General features: G+C 45.7%; 1 protein-coding gene across 2 annotated transcripts in view; it reads left to right on the forward strand.

The window, feature by feature from the left end:
• Window positions 1-9,268: 9,268 nt before the first annotated feature.
• Window positions 9,269-23,244, forward strand: part of reln (reelin) — a 91,562-nt gene continuing 77,586 nt past the window's right edge. For both annotated transcript variants that reach the window (XM_037107303.1, XM_037107304.1), the window contains exon 1: window positions 9,269-9,815. In XM_037107303.1, the coding sequence (XP_036963198.1) occupies window positions 9,563-9,815 (253 nt within the window). In that variant the 5' untranslated portion in view covers window positions 9,269-9,562. The remainder of the gene's footprint in view (window positions 9,816-23,244) is intronic.

Below are 23,244 nucleotides of genomic sequence, written 5' to 3' on the forward strand. Positions count from 1 at the left end.
AATGTGGCCATGTGTCTGTCATCTCCCATGTCTCATATTCCTCAGCTTGTTCTTTCACAGCTCTGTTACCATGACTGCAGGATGGGAGGTGGTGGTGGTGGGGGTTTTCTGAGATGACGGTGAACTGGGAGCTGAACCGAAAACGTGGAGTTTGGAGAACAGATTTCATGTCTAGCAAATGCAGAAGAAGTACGAGGCCAGCAGTCTGTGGACGCAGACAGCCCAGAGCGACACACTTTGCCACGCTGAGATGAACTCAGAAAGAACTACTATGACTCACAGCTATTGAAAAATGTATCACACTTAAATTGTGCCAGGACCATGTGCCTCCACCATTTAAACTCGCAGATACAGACACACATCTGCTGTAGCCAGTACCGGCAATGATGTATGAACCCAGGTATTTGACTGCTTAGTGTATTTCTAAAGAAAAAAAAAAGGTTCACTATTGTTGAATGAAGTGTCAGAGCTCGAACTAGTCCACAAGGACAACAAAAGTGCACCTGTGCCAGTTTAACCTCTCCTTATTTCTGTATTTGGAACCCCTGCAGTGTATGGTGCTGCATTTACCTCTGTCTGGCAAGGAAGACAGCAGGGGAGCGATCTTAATCTGTTTATTAACTTTTAACGTTTGTAATATACATAACACACTGTAGCTGTGTCCCAGTTCAGAACAGAAATTGGTGTATTTCACTATTTTTACTGGTAGGAGATTATTCAAGACATGTAGCCAACCCGGCTTACAGTGAACCAGTAATGATATCACTGTGTCTTGTCATTTTTGAAAGAGAAAAAAAATATTGCACTAAAGTCGAGGTTGATTTATGCTTTTGAGTTGAGTCTTAGGCACTGTGTGGATAAATGCCCGACACCGTAGGCTATGCTGTGAGCTGTGATTGGTCCACTTGGTAGCGATGTTGTTTCCAGCTTCTACTACGGTGCTAGTACGGGGGATTGTGACATGTAGTTTCCCCAGTAAACACACCAACCTCTTCGGCTGTTGCAATCCCTCTTGAATGACCGGCTGTTGCTCTTCTTGAGTTATACTATTCCTCTGGAGCTGCTTTCTGTTGCCAGAGTGTCACCGGATATCTGATCGGCGGACTACTGGTGGAGGTGCAAAAACCAAGCAGCTGGCCCAGAGCAGTCTCTCTGGCCAGGCTGATAGCTAAACTATATTCTAGACAAGTGTCAATTCAATCAAAAAATATCAGGGGAAACACATGCAGTAGTTTGCATATCCTGAAAAATCTGCTTACATCCTAAAAATGTACATGTTTTTTTTCTAATTTAACGCACATGTTCTCAGTTTTTTGTAAGAAAATGTAGTGTCTATATTGAGAAATGAAATAATGTCTTAACTATTTGGGTTTTCTTCAACTGGGCTTTGCTTCGTTTACATTTAGATAACATCTGCAGCTTTTCAAAGGTAGTCAGGAGTTTAATGGAGCCTTATGCTGGAAACCGAAAACAACTGACTTATCAAGGTTAATTCTGTCCTTCTAAATTCTCAGACACACAGTCACAGTGTACAACTTGTTGTTTGATTGTTATCTAATTGTGTCTGCCAAGATTTCCAGAAGCGACGGGTGCACTAAGACAAGTTACAGCCCATCAATTTAGCACTCAGACAGTTTATATTGCCTTGTCCAAATAACAGATTTGGGTTCTGGTGGTCAGTGGTTTATGTGAGAGAGGAGGAATGTTGATCCTACTGTTTTTCAGAAGATGATACTCCACTTGGTCTACACCACAGCTCCATTTGTCAAGGTGTCAGTGGAGCCACTTCCAGAGGCTCTTGGCTTAATCCTCAAGGTATGAGAGGCAGGACAGGGGGGGGACTCATGTTTAGCAGCACTGTATTTCAAGAGGCAAGGAGTTGAAACTCAAAACTCGCCAAATTGACCCGCTGCTGACCGAGAGAGTACAAACAAACAGTACAGTACATTACTGTTCTTTGATCACTTTGTCATGTGAACATTTCACTATTTGTAGGAACTGGTATGTGTAATTAGGCGGCTTGTTCAATCTGCAGTCATGAATCAGTCACTCAGTTACTGAGCAATTATAATACATCACATGATTATCTGTTGTAATTATTTCAGCAGTTGCACCAACAACAAACAAGTCTGAATGCAAAAAAATGAAGTGGAACACTTTCAAAACATGAGGTTGTTTGGGCAGAACTTCATCACAGGTTCACATTTTCCACTGTAAGTGGACAAAATGAAGAGCAGTCTATTTGTAAGAAATAATCATCGTTCAGGGGTGTAAAAGTAGTCATGGTCCAGTATGAGTTTGGCACAATGGTAACAACAAGCTAAGATTAACTTTTTTTTTTTTTTTTTTTAAATCTACAGTTTAAGCACAAGTGGATTCAAATTTGTATTTGTGTAAATCCCTGCAGAAAACTTGTGATGGAGTCGTTTAACTTCTCTTTATTTAACATGAAAACATTATTGGGGCAATTTCTGGTAGCAGACAAATAATTTGCCATTCAGCATATCTGATCCTGATCTGTTTCTGTATTTCAGTAGACAAAATACAGTGTTTGTGTTTTGGAATACGAGCTTTTTTCTTTCTGAGGCAGCTGTGCACATGGAAAAAGAGCTCTCCTATGTGTAGTGACTTAAACTTGGGCTAGGTTACAATGGAAAAACACAGACGTGGATATCTGTGTCAGCAAAATCACTCATAATAACTATATCTTATTTGGGTCCTGCTGTGCACAGTCAAATCTCACATTTAGTGAAGAAAGTTTTGTTAAAACTTTGTACCGGTTGTCTTTTGTACTGTAAAAAGAAATGCAGCACAGTATAATACATGCTTGTGTCACTGATGGTCACAACACACTCAAGTGTCTTTGTGTTTGTGTTTTCATCGCATGTGCTGCTGAGACCTGAGTACCGGCAGAGTTTGTTCCTTGTGTATTGGCCCAGCGAGAGCCCAGATATTTGTGTCTGGGGCCCTCCCTCTGTGATAGGGCATTGAGTTTTTGGGGTGATCCTGGCTGGTTTTATTTACACATCGACCAACGCACCCCTCCTTTTTACTCCTCTCAAGGGGGACAAGCTTTTCATGGGACTAATTGGAGTGTGCAAGCCATCGTAGCTGAAGTGCTCCCGCAGGGCCTCTCTTTCTCTCTTTCTCTTTTCTTGCCTTCTCCCCTCCTCCAACACCCAGCCTTTTATTATCATTTGCCATATCGGGTAAACAACCTGTTAGTGTAAATTAGGGTCCAGTGAGTGATGAAGCGACACATGCAACCCCTCCTGCCTCCCCAGCCTCTGCTTTCCCTTCTCTCCCTTGCCGTCACACTCTTTCCATCCCTTTGAGCTCTTTCCTCTTTTGTGCCCCCACCCTCTGTTCTTCCTTGTTTGGCACGAAGCCTTTTCAAAGACAGTGATAGTGATGGTGATGTGTGTGTGTGTGTGAGTGTGTGGATGCAGGGGGTCTGAAATGAAGATTGAAGCGGACAAAAAAGCCCTGGTGCAACCTTGAGGTGGAAATTAATAATGATAAAAATAATTACTGCCCCACTCCCCTCGCCCACGCCTCCCCGACCTAGTTTTCATAATGGAGAACGATAGCCCCAAGTCTCACACTATGTGTGTGTGTTTAAGTGTGCATTACTGTCTGTGTGTGTGCACACATAGAGGAAGGGGCGGCAGAATGACCGTGGTGTAGTAGGGATGGATGTAGGACAGGACCTACATGAAGAAAACACAGAGGCCATCAGGTACGCGCCTGTGTGTTGCTGTTAATAAAGACTGCTACAGGTAAAACAGATGGCTCGCTGGCACACGCTGCTCCTCTCTCTTACTGCCTCTCCTGCATCAGAAACACTTGTGCTGGTTTTGGTTCTGTATTACAGTGCTGGGATCTTGTCAGGGTTCCTCATTTTAGGTGAATGTGTGTGTGTGTGTGTGTGTGTGTGTGTGTGTGTGTGTGTGTGTGTGTGTGTGTGTGTGTGTGTGTGTGTTTGAGCACTGCGAGCACGTGCATTCAGCAGGGGTGTGTGGAACAGACGGTGAACACTGTGCTGTGACCAATCTCTGCTAGCAGCTCCGGTCAGAGGAGGCTGCAGAAGGTCACACACAAACACTCATATGTGCATGCACATACACACACACACACACACACACACACACACACACACACACACACACACACAAAAACACACACACTTCATATTGATGAAGTGTGACACAATTACCTTATTTGGTGACCTATAGATAACAGATGTCTTACACAAGACTTGCAGTCTTGCTAATCTGTTTACTCCTCATGGCTGTGTTAAGATGCAGGCCTCTGGTGTGATAGTGGTGGCATTATATTCGATTGGAAGTGCTGCTGTTGATGTGTTGCATTAAGGCTAAGGCTATGTTCAGTTGACAATATCCCTTAATAGAAAAAACATGTCACAAGGTATTCTGAAATATGTGTTTGCCCCGGGGCCAGGATCGACTTCTTGCCAGAAACCCTGAGCTCCTGGCTGAGTTCTATTAATCTGCAAAACCTGTTGTGTCAATCCAGTGTCCTCAGTAAAATGAATGAGGAGGCTTTGTCACAGCACTTTCGTCTAAATAAGTGGGGATAATTAAATATAATGAGTTGCGTGGGTTGTCAGTGTACCAGCAATGTAAACTATCCTGTGGAAATAGCGGCTATCCACTTGTTTATTTGTGTCATGCTGTCAGTCCAGGACAGAAACATGCTTCATATGAACTAAGGAAGCTGAATTTGGTGAACTTTGTACTTTGCTAGTTCAGTTCATTTATGACAGGTAAACATTATACTGAGTAGTGTGTACAGTTTTGTCAGATTTCAGACAGTTTCCAGTGAACCCTAGATTTTTGGGCAAGGTCTGCTCCCCTTTCTACCCCATAACCCTAACCCTAACCCTTACCGAAACCTGTTTCGGCACAAACACGAGTCCCTTTTCTTGGTGTCTTAAAATCCTCCTTTGAATCAATGTTTGTTTTTGCAATCTTAGTCTTTCTCTGTCTTTCTAGCTTAGTGATGAGGGAGGTCTCTGGTCTCTCGCGATCAAAGCCTAAAAAAGCCTTTTACTCCATCCACTGCTGGTGTTTCCCAGCAGGTTCTTCAGTTGCTACTCTGACAGCCACCAAAGACCTCCTGGTCACTGCTCTGACTAGCCTTCATAGAGGCGGAGGCTTTGAACGCAGAGTCCATGTTCCCAACCCCCCCGTGGGACAAATCCTCACAGGACTCCCACGCAGTCTTGTAAAGGCAAGCCTCTCTCTCAGGGCCAAACTCCAACAGAGTTGTGCTCAGCAGGGAGCTGAAGCTGAACTGCTGGACCTAATTGTCATCAGTGGAGAACTGCTGACCTAAAGTCAGGATATTGTCAGACAGCAGAGGGAACACTAACAAACTTCTGACTGACATGCCTTCGAGGGAATGGAAATCTTCCTGTTGAAAGGGCCCTCCAGTGGAGACTCACCTTGAGATGTTAAGACATTGCTGGACTGTTTTGGGTGCCACGCCCCGTCAACATTGCACGCAAAGTGGTGCCACTGACCGACACGAACAGATTGTGGTTTCTGTAACAGTGGCTCTGATTATTGGAGTATTACATTTCTCAGCCTCACTTTCTCCTATTAATCATGTAATGAATAGAATGACAAATTTCCTCAACAGTATGTGCATTTCAATCCACCTGTCTCTATGTGGTTTTTGAATTAGGGCATAAAAAACCCTAAAAAAAAAGACAACAAAACAAAAATATCCCCAAAATTTTTGGCTGCGGTGTAAATGTTGGTTTATCTATGAAAGTGAATATGATAAAGTGCAGTAGAAACAGATTCTGTTACCATTGAGAACTCTTTGGTGTCTTCATCTTGGACTGCAAGGCGACTCGGTGTGTCGCTGGATGAACAGCCATCCTTTGGTGCCAACATTGCTGTGACATCCTGCTCCTGTCGATTCTCCACAACATCAGGAGAGTATGTCTTTTCCTCGCCCAAGAGGTGGCACTGTTACTGGTTGAGGCTCTTGTCATCTCACGCCTAGAACCACTGCAGCTCACACCCGGCTGGTGTGCCTCCATGTGTCTATCCAACCTTGGCAGCTCATCCAGGATGCTGCAGCCTGGCTGGTCTTCAACCCACCTAAGTTCTCCTACACTACACAGCTCTTCCACACCCTGCACTACCCACCGCTGGGTACTCGAATCCCATTGAAAACAGTGATGGTTGCCGACCCTTATGTGCATGGCTCAGGTCCATCCTACTTCCAGAAATACTTCCAGCCCATCAGCCACACTCTGCCACTGCCAGTCGATTTGCCAGTCACTCTCTACGATTGGGGCCCAGCTGCTGCAAAACAAAATCCTGACTGTTTGCTGTCCTGGCTCCACAATGGTGGTACAGGCTCTCCATTGACATCAGGACAGCAGAAACTCTGCATATCTACTCTGCTCATATGTTCAGACCACGCTTCTGCCATAAAAATACATACCCTTTATCTGCCTCTGTTTCTAAATGCAGCGCTTGAAGCATATTTGATGAAGCTTGATGTACTTGCACGATTCTTGCAATTTTTGGGGTTGTATTTTCATGGTTGAACGCACACAATGTTACTCGCTTTGGCTGAAAATGTAAATGTCTCTTGAGGCTGCGTGGCTTTTTTATTGGACCCAAAGGGAAGTTCTTGTTCACTTGTTATTAAAAAAAACACAACTTTAATGCTGAATCCAAGTCGTAACTTGGAAGATAAGAGGTGTATTTTTTCAGCGCGGGCTCAAGGCAGTGACTGCGGTATAGCAACGTTTACCACGAGGAAGGCTATCGAAGCTGCACATCCTGTAAGGACTTAAGCTCTTTAAGAAGTCTCACTGGTGAGTTAATGCAGTTAGATTAATTAAAAGTGCTTAATTAAGGCATTGAGGAGCTGGAGGGCGGCTGCGGACTGGTTGAGAGGAACAGCAGAGGAGTGAGATAACCTCCGACCCCACTCTCCAGTCTCCGCAGAGTGGTCCACCTAGCCGACCTCGTGGAGCCACTGGGGGAGGACACACACTGTGTCTGAAAAAGTTACTGCCGTCAGTTGGACCAGACTGTTTCTCACTGTACTTTCTTTAACACTGCTGTTCTCGCAGCGTTACAGCTTACACGCTTTACATTATCTTCAAATGGCGTATTAAACAAACATTACAAACACACCTGGCCCCTTGTGAAGCCGCTGTCACGCTTTCCACATCACTTCATTTAGCCTTCTGATGTTGTGTCGTCCCATGGGCAACGGCGCTGGCACGGGTTCGGTCACAGCATTAACGCCGACTCTGAGGAAAATAATTGCTTTCTCCTTTTGAGCAACTGTGATGACTTTGCTACTTTAAGGTACTTAAAGTTTAAGGAAAGAGATATCGCTGCGTGTAACTTCCATGGATGAAAAAAGCAACACACACACACACAAAAAAAAATTCAAACTCAAACACATGATCTCATCGGACATAAAGTATACTCTGGGGTGAATACATTGTGAAAGTCTATGATGAGGTGGAGTGCTGTGCAGGCGTTTTAATGGAGAAAAATGTGCATTTTGTTGTTTCAGAAGTGACATAATGGAAAATGTGTTTGAGGCATTTACGGGCAGCGTCGTTTTTCTCTCTTTTATGATATTTTTGACAGCCACTTGTAACTTAATCAGACTGGCCACTGTAACAGAATTCCAAAAAGTGAGTTAAGCTCCCCCTTAATGTTGCATAATATTTGCCTTTATGTCCAGCCTTCTTGGAAGTCTGGACTGGTATGTGGATAAACATGCTGACTGGAGCAGGTCTGGGTGCAGCAGCTGGCCTGGCAGGTGAATTAATCCGAGCAAGAAATGGATTCTAAGTAACAAAGCAGAGAAACAAGAAATCGGCAGATACAGTTTGGTACACATGCATGTGTGTTTGGTGTCCATGATTGTGCATATGGACGTGTGTAGGGATATATTTGTGTGTGTGTGTGTGTGCGCGCGTATGAGATCGAGGGTTTGGACTGTGAAAGCATCTGGCCATGCGGGCCTGGCTCTGTGCTCCTGCTGTGGGTCAGTCAGGCTGTTTGGACGCGAAGCGGCTGTGAGTGTGTGAGTGTGTGCAGCTCACTGGCTCAGGAGTGTTTATGTCTGTAATAGGCACTTAACCACACAAACCCAGCAGGCAGCTAAAGAGAAACGCCAGAGGAGACGCTCAGCGGCATTAACAGCAAGTTCTTTAAGTTTCCTCCGTTGTGATAATATGTTTAATGCGGGAGAAAAGGGGGGAGGAATAGTGTATCACTTTCACGTAGAGCGAGAGATGGACGAGCAGACGGTGGAGTGCATGGATGAAAAGTGTAAGAGGTGCAGATTCATGTTGGCATTTATCTTTTGTATGAAAAAAGAGAGTGTGAGATGAGGGGTGTGTAGTACAGGGTGTTGAAAGTACACTTATCCATCAATTGGCGAAGGAGGAGCAGGAGAGAAAGCAGCATTGTGCCTTGTGCCTGCACGGTAGTGGTGGGTTAATCTGGAGCAGAGAGGCGGCGCACGCTGCTCCGACAGAGGGAAAAAAGTTGGAGAATCCTGTGGAAAAGGAGATTCTGATGGAAAACCCATGAAGAAAGCAACGGCGGAGGAGAAGAAAAACAAATTTGAGCGCTGCTGAGGACGAGGGGAGAGACAGAGAGGTACGGGGTTGGAAAAAAAAAAAAGAGGGAGATCGAAAGAGGGGAGGGGGACCAAGTGGGAGAGCAGCGGAGAGACACGGGGAAGGAGAGGGAGGTGAAGAGAGCGGAAGAGGGAGGGAGGAAGGAGGTGTGATAGTGGGTGGGAGAGGAGGAGACAGTCTGGTGGATGGGCAAAAAGACAAAGGAAAGAGAGGAGAGTGAAAAGGGATATGACAGTGGGCTGGTTAGGGATGAAGAAAACTAACAGATGCATAGAGATAAGACAGTCAAGGTCTCAGGAGGGGGGATACAAGAGAGCAACGTGGAGTAACACAGTGGGTTAGTGAGAGGTAAAGAGAAGGGGAGAAGAGGGGGGGAGGAAGAGATTAAGGAAAAAGGCAGAGTGATAGACTGGCAGGGAAGAGGGAGGAGAGAAGAGCTGGATGAGAGAGAGGAGGGAGGCCGTCTCGTAGAGCGCATACAGCACGCGTGAAGCTGGTGTTAGAGCGAAAGAGAGGCAGAGCGAGGGAGGGAGGGAGGGTGGGAGGAGAGAGGGAAACAGAGGGAGGGGGTGAGGTATTTAAACGCCGGAGCAGGACAGCACAGGCGAAGCTCTGAACTCCCAGAGAGTGAAGGTAGGACAGGGAGAGGAAGCAGGAGAGCAGAGCTTTACAGTTTTTTTTTTTCCCGACGGCCAAGCCCACACACACTCACAGACATAAATACTGCACATACAGACACTCGCACTCACCCTCACGCACCCACTTTTGGACTTTCGGCTCATCTGTGGACTCCGAAAGCGGTCCTCTGGAACTCTACCTGTGCCTTTCCTCGCTCCCACTCATCACTCTCCTCACCTCTCCACCCACCTCCAACCTCACAGTCCCTCGCCTGGTGAGGGGCAGATGGCCATGGCGCGGGCCTCTCTCGGGGGTGCCTTAGGCTGTGCCCTGCTGGCCCTAGTCTTGGGGAGCAGCAGCATGGATTTCGGGGCACCCCCTGCAAGCTTCTACCCCCGTTTCAACCCCTTCTTCTTCCTGTGTACCCATCACGGGGAGCTGGAGGGAACCGGGGTGGCAGAAGGTGGGGGGGAGGTGCTACTCACCCTCCAAATTACAGGCAATCCCACCGCCTACACCCCTGGACAGGAGTACCAAGGTGAGCACACCCCGAATGGTGTCCACTTTCTTTTTTTTTTTTTTTGCTGCATGGATTTATCTTTAAGAGTACTGAATCACATAAAAAAGAAATGTGCTGAATTGTTCTGATTGTAAATTTCAGTGGTTGTGCAAAATAAATGTGTTTCGTATTATTTTCTCATAGTTTCCTCTTTGGAAAGACTGTCACTTTGACAACTGTGGACGTTTCATTCCTGAATTGTGCTAAAATTGTTGCAAAATGCATGAGAGCCGATTAAAGATATTAAGAAACAACTTCACGATCGAGAATTCTGCACGCACGTGTGTGCAGCAAACACATTTTCTTGCAGATGTTTTGGCTTCGAACATGAGGCTCTGCTGTGGCGTGTGCATATGGGAGTGTGCAGTTTGTGTGGGGTGGCTGCTGCTGGAAACCGGCATTTATGTAACTGTAATAAGTAGTGATGCTGAGTGGGACTCCTGTTCAGCGCCGTGAGCAGCTTTGGTGTTTTACTGAGCTGTGATCCTGATGCTCCATGTGTAGGTGGCTTCTCCACAGGACTAACAGCGAGAAACCTCCAACTGAATGAGAGAGAGAGAGAGAGAGAGAGAGAGAGGGAGAGAGGCAAAAAAAACTGTGAGTGAGAATGGACAAACAGAGCAGCACAGAAATGAGGTGCTGTGACCGATAGGAATAAAAGATTCGGAAATTGGTAAACCATGAGTAGAGTGCGCGAGGAGACCGAGTTTAACGGCCCCTTTCCCACAGTGGTTTGCTGGCACCTGGTTCTGGAAAAAATAGATTCTCTTTGACCTCCCAGACTGTCACCAGTGCTCAGTCACTCACTCTCACCACTCTCTTAACACTGGGGACAGTGACCCGCACAGGCCACCGCGGACCGACGGGGGTCACATTCCCATGCAGATATCCTCTTCTCTAAGAGTTGGATGTATACTCATTTCATGTGTATTACTGATCATATCTAACTTCCTGAACACACACACATTTTGTGTACATTTGAGTTCCCACATCCTTTCCTAACCCCGTCTTTGTTGTATTCCACCAAATCTGATACGGCAAACAGCGGATTTATTACGCTGTTCTTGCGCTGTTAACAGATGCATTCCATTATCATGGCAAATAAACCCCTTCGTTTCAAAAAGGATACGTGCCGCCAAGTGTGTGTAATTGTATACAGACAGAGAAAGGATATGAAAACAGAGCAGGGACGGAGAGGAATCTGGAAGGAGCTGTATTATCCTCTGTCTGAAAAATTACAGCCCGGATCAACCCCTCAGTCAAGCACCTTTTAACTGGGGCCGGGCATGTAGTGAGGGCGGGCGGCGGAGAGATTTGAATAACTAGCTGGTGGATGGGAGGGATAGAGCGTGCGGAGAGGTTTAAATAATTAGCATTAGAAATGTGGTGGACTGGGAGGAGGGAGAGATTTAAATAGGGCCACGGCTGGGATCGGATGGAGTAGGGGGAGATTTAAATGACGATGAGAGGATTGAGCAGATAAGATACCAGCGGCGGGGCTTGCACGGGAGAAAAAAAACACACAAAAAAATGACAGGGTTCCAAGCTGCTCACTTTTTTTCTTTTCTCCGTCCCATGTTTTGGCACATGATGGCAGCTCATTGTTACATTTCCTGGGGTTTTGACTCAGTTTGCATGGGGAGGGAAGGATAAATGGCAAGTGAGCAAGTGCAACGTGGCTGGCTGTGTGTTTAGTTGTGCAATAACGGAGCAATCCCCCTCTCTCTCTCTCTCTCTCTCTCTCTCTCTCTCTCTCTCTCTCTCCCATCTGGCTCTCATCTTTGCATACCTTGATCCATAGATGTTCTTACCACAATCACTGGCAGGAATCAGGTGGTTTGAGTGCTAAATACACAGGTGTTGGGATGGAGGGAGCAGAATGAGAGAAAAAAAAGAAAGAATGGGAATAAGAGTAATCACACCTTCTGGGAAAGAGAAGTGTTGGTACCATTTTTTTTCCAGCATGCTTCTTTAATTTGTTTTTCGATTGTTTTTGTTTTTTTTGTTTTTTTCGTCGCTGCTTTTTATGCGCTCTCTGGGCATTAGTTTTTCTGGATTACATTTGGTTTAATCTTCTAAAAAGCAACGTGTGATCTAACCGCTGAGAGAGCCGCGTGTGGAAATGGTGGGCGGAAGGCATTAGAAAATGCTGGCCGTGTGGTTGTTGAAGGGGCTGGAGAGAAAGGAGAAAAAAAAAAAAAAAAAAGCTGAAGAAAGAGCACAAAAGGAGAGAGGGGTTGTCAGTTGGAGGGAGAGAAAGTTAGAAAAAGAAAAAGAGACGGATGACCCCCTATGAAAGGAGACGGGAGGTGAGTGTCTCAAAGCACCACCTCTGTATTTTTCCGCGCCGAAGCAACAGGAAGAATCTGCGTGGCCCGTTTATCGTACAGTAATTGGGTTTCTGACCTTCTGCCTCTCCGTTGCTTTCGAGTGATAAGACCATGTGTGGGCAGCGCGCTCCGTGTGTGTGTATGCGTGTGTGCCGCGGACCAGATTACTGTGTTTAGCTATCAGAATGAAATGACCAAGAGAGGTTGCGTTACTCTCTGTGCGAAATGTTCGAGAGAGGGTGGGTGTATTGGCAGGGTCACGGTGGACAAAACGGAAAACAGAAATACTGTGGAGACACTCTGAACTGCTGGGAAACAGGAAGAGAGGTGAAAAGATGTGTGGAGATTTATGTGCCTGCGCTCAGTCTCTCGGGGTCAATCCGTGTACAAGACAAATGGAGACAGAGTGTCATTCACGCACACACACACACACACACACACACACACACACACTCGTACGGCCCACATATAGCCTTATCTTTCAGAGCAGAGAATGAAGCAAAGAAAAGTAAGGTCACGCTGGGATTTGAGCCCGTCCTCTAAATAATCAAACGACCCTTTTGAACCACTTTTAAAGTAACACTCAGGAAGCGGTTTCTTTCTTTCTCTCAAGCATTTTCTGAAAATGTTGTCTTCGACCTTCTTCAGCACTGCTGTGGGAATGCGAGATGTTCTTCAGTCGGCAACCGCATGTTTATAAGAAGCAACATCGCAATGCAAAAAAAACCAAAAAACAAAACGAAACCCAGAGCTCTGTTTCTAAACACAATCAGAGAGCGCTGTTTCTCATTCTTGTTGGTTCTCGCCCGCCTGCTCTGGAAACGCTACATGTTCACTTTCACAGAAGGGGACGGTGACAGAGTGGAGGGGGAACAGGAAGAGACAAAAATTCCTCCAAACAGACTGTTTTAGTATCAGAAAACACGACCTTTTCCAGTGAAGCACATTGGATTCAAATCATGAGCAGAGGGGACGCGATTCTACTGTCGTTACACGGCGTGATTAGAAAGCGCAATGGAAAAGATTGGTGAGGGAATTACGTGGCAACGCGGTGTCCTCTGCAAGTCAGTAGAGAATAGCTGGAAAAATGGAGGTGCCTGAGCAGAAATGGGGCCAGAGAGATTGATTGAGTGCCTTTGTGTGTCGAGGAATTTGTACCATTTTTCTGTTGATTTCATTCTCGTTAGTAATGGAGGCGTGTGCGCTTGTGGTTGAAGCTACAGTTGTGTTTATCGTGCCAGTGGTCTGGAGCACACTGCATGTTTGTTTGTCAAGAAGACACTGTTATGTCTGGTGTCCAGTAGGCTGTCAATTTGAATGGCTTACATATTTTCCTCCTACCTCTGGTGCCATTTATCGATCTGGTGCGAGTCGACAGAGACCCCTGCCTTCTCTTGACTGTAACGGAACTAGATGGCACATGCCTCGCGGTTCTCGAGGTGCCAAAGACAAATCCGAAAACAAATCGTGACCCGGTTACTCGAGAATACCCACCAACTTCGTTGGGTCGGAACTTTTGGCCCTCTGCCGAGCTACACCAGCAAACATTGTCGCTGCGCATATGGTAGCATACATCTCTCACGGACGAGAGGCAGTAGCTAGCTAAGTTAGCATATTTAGCTTACCTTTATTCCACGAGTGGATGAATGTTTCTGTCTGCGCTGCGATTCGGTCGGCGGATGTCCCGTAGCTCGATAGAGAGCCAAAAGTTCCGACATGAAAATGCTCACAACCAGATTATCTTGAGTAACTGGGTCACGGTTTCTGAAAAGGGACTTTGCAGTCGAGTTTATCAATATAGTGTAGATTATATTCGAGAGGAAGGCAGCTGAAGTCTCCCACCAAAACAATCTAGACGGATAGATAGCACTAGTGCTGAGAGAAATAATAGTTTTTTGGTTTTTTTTAAATTTTGGGGTGAACTGTCCCTTTAAGTGAGCGCTTGTGTCCCTGTGCGTGTATTTGCATATACAGTGGCAGAGTTTTTGTGTGTGTTTCTATATGCAGGGTTGTTGAAGTCGGTGTAGAGCACTGAACGAGCCACTCGTGCGAGCCCCTGCCGAGGCATGTGTGTTCAGGTAGGCAGCGTGGCTCTCCCTCTCGCTGCATTCATTGTTCCTACACACTATTGAAAGCCAAACAACATTCAATGGGATTCGGCAGGTTGTCTCTACCGCGGTTGCCACAATAGAAAAAAAACAAAAAAACAGGAGGAGACGCAGTGGCGCGAGGGGGGAAAGTGACAGAGGGCCAAACAAGAGAGGCTGCTTAGAGGACTAGTTGACAGTACGGGCTGAAATGGCCATTGCTACTCTGTCAATGGTCTCTACACAAGTCCCCGGTCCACGGAGCTTTTCATGTGCAAATGATTGAGGACGCCCGAGAAACAATCAACATTTCAAGGAGATTTGGGTGTTGCCACTAAATGACATTCTTAATGGGAACTTGGAGATAAATTCATCCCCACAAAATGCCATCAGCTCATCCCCGTGATAACCTATCAGATTAGACATTGTGAATCACTTCAGCAGCTCTCCTGCCAACCGGCAGTAACAACTCAGTGTGCTTTGCAAAGGGAAGGAGGCCTATTATCTATCTGCAAAGTTGATTACTCGTCGTGGTTGGGGGAGTTTTTTTTTTTTTTCCCCGTGACTGATGTCTGTAGAACAATGAGCCAGTCTCGTTGAAGTGAAGGTCACAGGCACGAGGCCCCGACAGGGCTCTAGAAAAGCAGATAACATCTTACCCTATACCAGCTCGTATCAGCAAAGCAACAGCTGGACATCATGGAAACACATGTTTGAGGCTTTGCGCCGAAATGGCATCGATCTGCTGTGACGTCAGCCGCCCGTCGGATGTCATCATCGCCTTCTGCAGCTCTTAACCTCTGAGGGCGACTGCTAAGGGCCTGTTTTCTGACCTCTGACCACTTCTTGTCAGTGCCGCATTGCTCGGAGCTCTGTTCCCGCAGCGTGATTAGATTTGGCTGGTGCTCCCTGCGCTCCCTCCTTATGTCTCTGTTCATCTTTACTGTAACCTTTTTTCTGTTTATCTATTTAAAAGTCCGGGAAAACACTTAAGTATTTTCCTATGGTGCAGCAAGCATTGGTCAGTGAACCATCAAACGGCTGGCCTAGTTTTCAGGACCGGGGATGCTGAAAAAGAAGGCATACGACGGAGGAGAGGGGCTAATGGTTTAATAGGGCTCTCTTGTGAGCAAAGCAAAAGCAACATGCAGATAGCACTCGCACTTTCAAGTGGTCCAAACCGCGTGCATTCATTAGCTCCCCGGCTCTTCAGCCCCTCTGCCTCCTGCTGCTTTGTCTGAATAGGTCACTTCACTGAGTGGAGAGAAGTGTGTCAAGTGTGTTACTGTTTGTCCAGGCTTGCTGGGTGTGTTTGGGTGTTCTGTCTTTGAGGACATTGAATGATGATCCATTTAAAGACCATTGTACTCACCGAGATATGCCAGTTTCCTTTCTATGAGGGAGCAGATGGGCGAGAAATGAGAATGGATATTCATCGGGAATCTTCCCTTTGTCACACGTGCACGCTTGGCCGTGCACGCAGCACTCGGCTCTTAGTGGGTGATCCATCATGACATCGAGACAGGTCAGATGTTCCACTCGCTAAACACAAACGCCCTGATCAGCGGGCTATTACAATTCTTTGTGCGGACGATACAACAGGAGACGACATGATAATGTGAACAGGAGGTTACTATTTTCCTCCTGTCAGGTGCTAAACGGCTGTGTCAAGTTGTTTTCACAGGAACGTGCTCTAGCTATTAGAATATACTGTGCAAAACCTGTGACTGTGCAAACTTGCTCTGCCTCTGCTTTGCGTTTCCTCGCGAGGAGGCGGTGAGCCGCAGCAGCTCCAGAGAATTCGAGACGGCCCAGATGCCACCTATATGCTGCATTTCTGGAAAATTGATTTACTGCATCAGAGCACGGAGAATCGGCTCAGATAGCGGTGACATTGTTAGCCTTTGCCAGGCTGGTGGCAGAATGATGCCAGCATGGTGCCAGGTGTGGTAGAGAGAGCTAAAAGAAAAAAAAACCAACAAAAACAACTGAAGGTAGGGAGTGGATCTCTGCCAGGCAGAGGTGTGTGCCTGCGCCAGTCTTATCTGGGCGAGCGGCGAGGAGCTCTTCCAATTTTTATTTTCAATTTCCTCAACGGATTCATTGTCCAGCCAAAACAGGAAAGCTCTTAACAAGCAAAATGCGAGTTGTGTTTTCAGTAACTTTAACGAGTGGGCAGACGAGTGGGCGTAAGTATTTTCAGGATGTTGGAGTGTGTGCTTGCCTTTTGGGGGCTCGCCTGATTTTGGAGTGCCTCTGTGTTGATAATACAAGCTGGGGTGTGCAGATGCTCGGCTCCTGCTGTCCCAGTGTGTTCTTGCTCGCTGCGTTTCGCTCGAGCCTCTCTCTGGCGTCTGGAGGTTTAAGTTTCAGAGATTCCACTCCTGGAACAACCCAAAATATGGTGACATTGTGAATATTTTTTTTTTTTTCCACGCCTGAAGCGTTTCATAGGATTCTTGTTTGCTGCTCACTCACATTCCTGTTGTTGCTGGAGATTAACTTTGACGAGGAATGCTGAATTTCAGTCATTGTATATACATCAGTCCCCATGGTAAACCCTTAGTGAGAAACAGAACACAGGCTCACAGAGCCCACACAACATCCTCTGGACCCTGAGGGTGTGAGGATGAATCTCAACCACACTGTATTTACTGCCTAAGTTTTCCAATTGAAAACACAGGGGACACACCCCTCTACAGTCTATTTAAATTATTTTTTATGGGCGCATTACGGTTTCCCCCCCTTTGCGTCTTCCTCTTTGATGTTTACTTTCAACTTACAGACAGGTTGTAAACATAATTATAGGTTTTTCTTTCACTCAGAAAGCCTAAATACTAGTCTGCCTGTGACATTACGAGCTCCGTGTGTCTATGCAAACTCATGCTAATGCCCCCATCCCAATCTACCTCACAACAATGGACCAGTGTTCATTCTCCTTAAGGAGTACCAAGTGGCCCTAAGCCGGATTTTAAAAAGTGATGGATCCCTTTAAACCTTTCTTCCCTCCTCCCCGTCCTTCGCGCTGGACGCGTTTTTCTCATGGGGTGGTTTCCCAGCCGCTGTTGATTAGCGTGTCAGCTTTGCCGATGGCCTCTTCCTTTTAGAGAATGGAGCTCCTGTTGGAGGACTGTGTACCTCCTCCTCCTCCTTCTCCTCCTCTTGCTCTGGATCCTCCTCCTGGCGGCTTCATTGAGAGAGAGCTGTAATCCCTGCTTGGGGGGCAGTGTGTCGTCTGTGCTGATAGCATTCAGAGGGCCTTGTAGCGCTCCAATGGACCCACTACAGAGGAGGCGGCGTGGTGCAACTGGCTGGGTGCTGGGTGCTGGGCACATGGCGCGTGGCACAGGCGGATTAGCCCCAGCACTACCCCCCATTCAGCACCAGCCTCCTTCAAACAAGCAGGCCCTCTCTGCCCACGGAGACACGGCAGGCTGGCCGAGGCAGATTACACATCTGCGCACATGCACAAGCTCGCACACACCCCGGCTGAAAGTGACAGCATGGGTGAGGGGGTTTGTGTTTACAGGGCCCCTGAAAATACTTCATTCCCCTAATGCTCTGTTGTGAAATCCCACATATCAAACCTCATACCTACCAGCCCCCACAGGTCTGTGTGTCATCACTGAGCTCTGACTCAGGATTAGAACATCCACAGAGATGCTCCCAGTAGAAGATGATGAAAAGTCATACTTTTCTCTTGCTCTAAGGGTTTCTCAGGAAGATTTCTTGCAACGCATGCTAGCCCTACCGTATCTCATTAAAAGTATTTGTGTAATGTAGCAATCATTGAAAATCAGGCTATATCAGGCTAGATCATTGAAACAGCCTATCAATGATTCATTCTGTTTTAGATAAGAAATATCTCTCCACCAAGGAGCACCCCAAGGAGCAGCATGTCTTACACTTCAGTGGATCAGGTGTTCAGGTGTCAGGCAACTGACATTCAGAGAAATCTCACTTGTCTTGTCTCACAGTGCTCTCGGGAGTCTGATGCCCGTGTCCATCCAACGATCTGATAAAACAGGGGTGGCGTTGTTCCAACAACGTTGTAATGAATGTTGCTCCAGGACCACCAGTGAGACTGACCAGTCACGTCTTTTTGTTGTGTCACAGCTTTGCAACTCAGGAAAATGACCATAAACACATTTGCATGGGAGAAGTTGTAATTTCTAACATGTGGTTAACATTTGGAAAAGATTGATTTAAACCCAAACCATGATCATTTTCCAAACCAAACATAATCGCTCTGTTGCCTAAACCTCACCAAACTGTGAGAGAACAGTGAACATTTAAAAAAACAAACAATCTGAATATAAGAAACCAACAGTTAGTTTCATACAGGACACCAAGCCCGTTCCCCCTGTGCTTGTTGTTGTCTTATGTGGAAGTTGTCACTTTTTAAAACTGTGTCCAGTCGACATGAAGTACAGTATCCTTCTCTGTTTGGCTCATTTCTTCTGTCAGAGATGTGTCTGTCACCCAGCACTCAGCGCTAACTGTCTGCCGGAAGCAAGAATATGAAATGAGGCCGACTCTCAATCACACACAGCCCCTTCTGGAGATGGCAGTCAATAATGACAAATTTTTATTTATTTAGTGCTTTTTGATCCTGCGAGTAAATATCAGCCTGGTGATGAGCTGGCGCCTGGTCCAGGGTGTACCCCACGCCGCTCACCCAATGAGATCAGATCCAGCCCCACTGTGACCCTGTAAAGAATAAGTGGTTCCAGACAATGGATGGTTAGATGGAGTAAATATCAGGAAAATACCTGTATTCTCAACCTTTAAATTAAACTGTTTTGGAGTCACAATTTCAGCAGACATGACTCAGACATAACTAAAAGTAATTAAGAAACCCTCAAACTAGCATGCATATCAATTTACAGAAGAAATTCAGGGACAACTGCAGACTCTGTACTTGGGATTGTGAATGAGACCTGGCTGAAGTTTAAAGTAGTCTACTACTGAACCACAGACGTAAGTACTGTGGTGAACAAATTCAAAAGCTGCCACTTTGGTACCAAACACAACAAATACCAGTAACTGGAGTTTAGTGCGGTAAATAAGCATCACAGTGTCTTTGTTGGCGACTCAACATGTTCGTCCATGTGCACACGCCACTGCGCCTCGACAGCAGAGGATACCGGCGAGTAATAGTGTAATTGAGCAATCGCTGCTATCGAGTGCGAGCAGAGGTCTGAGGTAGAGGTTAAGACAGAAAAGAGGTGGGGATGAGAGAGGGGAGATGGAGGGAGCATGACAACGTTAATTACAGCAATGAGTGCATTCTTACCAAGCTGAGCCGGTGTGATTAAGACTGGATGTCAAGGGAAACGCTCCCCATTGATCCACTGCCAGTACAGACCATCTAGTCTTTCATTACTGCAACCGGCTTGTTAATTAGAAATCAATCTTTCCCCTGCTCTATGAACCCCCGCCCCGCCTCCACACCACTGTGCCACTCTCCCTCCACCCAAACATTCATACCCAAAAGCTATGGAGACATGTCAGGCTTTGACTAATGTCAGTGCTTTTTCACTTAGTTGGCCATAATCTGTAATTTTCACGCCAAGAAAGAGCAGGGAGCGGAGAGCAAAATAGTGAGGCACAATATCCTGGCTTCCTTTCCAAGCTCCCAGGACGTCTTTGAGGTCTTAAAAGAACTGCCAAACTTCAGGATTGCTTCAGGATTGAGAACTGAATTCACATTGACGAGTTGAATTACTATTATCATGTTGTCCTTCTGCTACATCTGTGAGCAATTGTGTATTTTTAGGATCTATGAGGGACCTGCAGATATTTTCTGTGGAAAACGAAATGAGACCAAATAGCACGGTCTGTGTCTCATGTATCCCTCGTTACATCAGAGGAATTCCTTCGAATCCCTCCCTAAATCATTTGGTTAAGTCCGTCTATCGACACACATTATACTTTTATGATTTTGTGAAGTGTCACTGTGCGGAAGGAAAGATTCAGCATCTGTAAAACCACTGTTTTGTTCTAAACTGCACCAGTTTTCTTATGATGGGTCACACTGTGGTTTATAAAAACAAGTGCCGCAACTAAGAAGATGTTGCGTAAGCACCCAGGCGAAGGGGAAAGGGTGTGAAGGAGATGCTTCATAGGACTGACAGAGTGGGGATGTAAAGTGAACTCTGTGTAAAGTGACACTTTCATTATTCATATTAGAGCTATTATATCTGTGGTAGCAGGAACGTGGTTGAGACCTGCCGGCAGCTCGGGCTGAGAGCTCTGTGTATGTATGCGCTCACATATGCAGGCATGTGCATGGAGTAGTTGGTGCTAATAGGCCGAGCAGCTGTCTGGTTTTGCAAAAGGGAGATGTGTCCAGATGTTTCTGGGCAGGAGGTGTTCAGAACTTGGAACAGATGTTACAAGTAGATGGACCCATTTGTGGACAGATTGAAAACAGTGTCAGTTTGAAAACATGTAAAGATTTTAATTCCATTCTTTTGGCGATAGCCAAATGAAACAACACCACTACCACTTCATCGTTGCTTCCCTTCTGTCAAGTGCGGCCCCTTGACTTCTTTGTTTCCTAAAACCTTGCACACTTCTGTTTGTATGAAAAGACTCCCTTTTTTTCGAACACTGCAAAAGACAACGTTGCTGTCCAGCATAAAATGAGCACACTCTCTTTTACCTTTTCATGAAGCTCAAACAGTTCAAAAGTCCAGGTTGATACTGTGATAAAAACTGCAGTTTGAAGTGTCAGCCCATGAGGATGGCTAAGAAGAGGGCAGGTTCACCTGGTGCTAACTCACTTACTTATTCTCTTTCATCATATAAGCCTTCATGAGCCTGGAATATGCAATGTGGAAAATATAGGGGTGGAAATTCAGCATAAATCACAAACTGGCAGGACTGTTTTGAACTAAATATTTTTAAGTATAATATGAAAATAAAGCATTTACTTTTAAGGCTATTTCATCTCCGTTGGAAATAATTCAAAGCAAGCGCAGTGAGTCATTTTAATAAAACATGACTAAGTGGCTCCAAGACACTGACGTTTAATAAGTTTGGTCTGTTTGTCTCCTTGTATGTGAGGAGAGGTGTAAGTTGTGTGTCACAAAAACAGCACATCTCTCAACGTCTCGTGGTAACGTTGTGAAGTGGTCTCAGTGTTGTCAGGTTTAGGCAAAAAAGTACTTGATTAGCTTTTCAGCAAAGTTATTGGGTTACAAAGACTAACCTGCATTAGCAATGTAAAATATATGACATGCACATGAGTGTTTCTTTTAGTTTCTTAAGTAAGTTTAAAGAACTCACCGATGGCTTGTTTTTGCATGGGACATGAACAGCGAATGAAAGTCTTGTACTTTGTCCCATTCACTGCCTTCTGGGGACTTTGTTGCTCTTATACCACGTCACCTGAACTCCTCCTTTGCCCCTGTCATAAGTATTGTAGCCACTAGAGGTCGCCACCTATCACTAAACCTAAATGTGAGTTGTTCCACTGCTTGTACGAATGACCCCGACAGCCATTTTTCTAGTGAGGATAGGATGTTTTTCAGTTGATTCCTGCATGTGATGCATGGCTTAATTCTGTTAAAAAAACAATTAGCGCTATGATAAAATGAATACTATTTGATAGGATAGTTAGCTAATTCTAATAGTACCTGTCTTTAGGAGAATTGTAAAGAGTGGTAGAATACACACTGACGAAGGAACACACCTATATTGTGTCTTCATGAGACTTTCAGTGCCCTTTTACATAGGAATTGATTAAAGCCAGCCAGATTGTGCTTCTGATTTGTAGTGGTCTTTTATGGCCATTAAATGATGAAGAGCGATTCTGAATTACCAAAAGTTCTCTCTTCCTACCTTGGATCTATCACACTGCCTCTTTTATTGCTGTATTAGCATGCGCACCCAACAGAACAGAGGTCTAATAACGGAGGTGATTCGGTGCTCACTCTCATATCAGATATTGGATATGATGGCCTGTGGGACAAATTTCTGAAACGTCAGTGCAGAGAGATTTAAATTCTCTGCACCTTGGTCATTGTTCTGCAGACCCCTAGCGATCGGCTTATTGCTGACTTTGGCCAATTAAGTGGAGTGTGCCCGGATAAGAACGCAGTTGTGTCTTTCTGCTTGTCATGATAAAGAACTGCTTTCTTTATTCTACAATGATCTTGGTATGGAGTGGTTGCTCAAATGACATGGCTTATGTGGTTAGATCTGTCAAACCAGACTGAAAGGATGTCACTAATGTTGACATGAGCTCCCGTCCCTAAATGTCTGTGTAAATCCTTTCTCTTCTTCATCTCAAGGTCTTGTTTTGACAGACGCCTTCCGGGCATGGCTCGCTCACTTTTGAAGCAGTTTGTGACGGTCTGTTGGTGATTCTGTGAGGTGGGGGACAGACGAGTTGTGGGAAGGGGACGGGGGTCACACAGGCTAAGTAGCCTGGTATCCCTCAGAGGGACATAGCAGGCAGTGAGGTTATAGGCTGTGGTTGACAGCTTGGCCCTCATTACCTCCTTCCTGTTCCCTATCAGGGCAGCTCCTGATGGAGCAGGTGAGATGGAAAGGGAGTTGTGCAACAGTGTTGGTCTTTGTCCAGTGTCTGCATTTTGTCTGTGTGTACTTTCACAGCTGGCTTGATTGTTGTCTCTGAGTGTTTGTCTGTGTTTTGTTGTGTGTTTTTAGGTTTCCATGCAAAGAGGTTTGCGTGTGATGATAAGATGTCTCTTTACACATATTTATGGATGTGTTTAGTGCATGGGTTGAGCGTGCTGTAGACTATTATATATATACATTTTTTTTAACGTTACGCTGTGTGTTTTGGTAAGAAGTTGTGGTTTGGGTTTTACCCCAGTCTTTTAAGGCTGACTGGGCTTCGAGCGTTCTCCTACATTCCTTGGATATCCTCTAGGGAAGGCTAAAGCTGTATGCAGTGGCAACTTTCCTCTGTAACCTGCCTTCGTTTACATCAGAAATGTTTAGATTTTCTGTTTCATG

This window comes from Acanthopagrus latus, chromosome 8 (genome assembly GCF_904848185.1).
Source record: "Acanthopagrus latus isolate v.2019 chromosome 8, fAcaLat1.1, whole genome shotgun sequence".
NCBI classification, from domain to species: Eukaryota; Metazoa; Chordata; class Actinopteri; order Spariformes; family Sparidae; genus Acanthopagrus; species Acanthopagrus latus.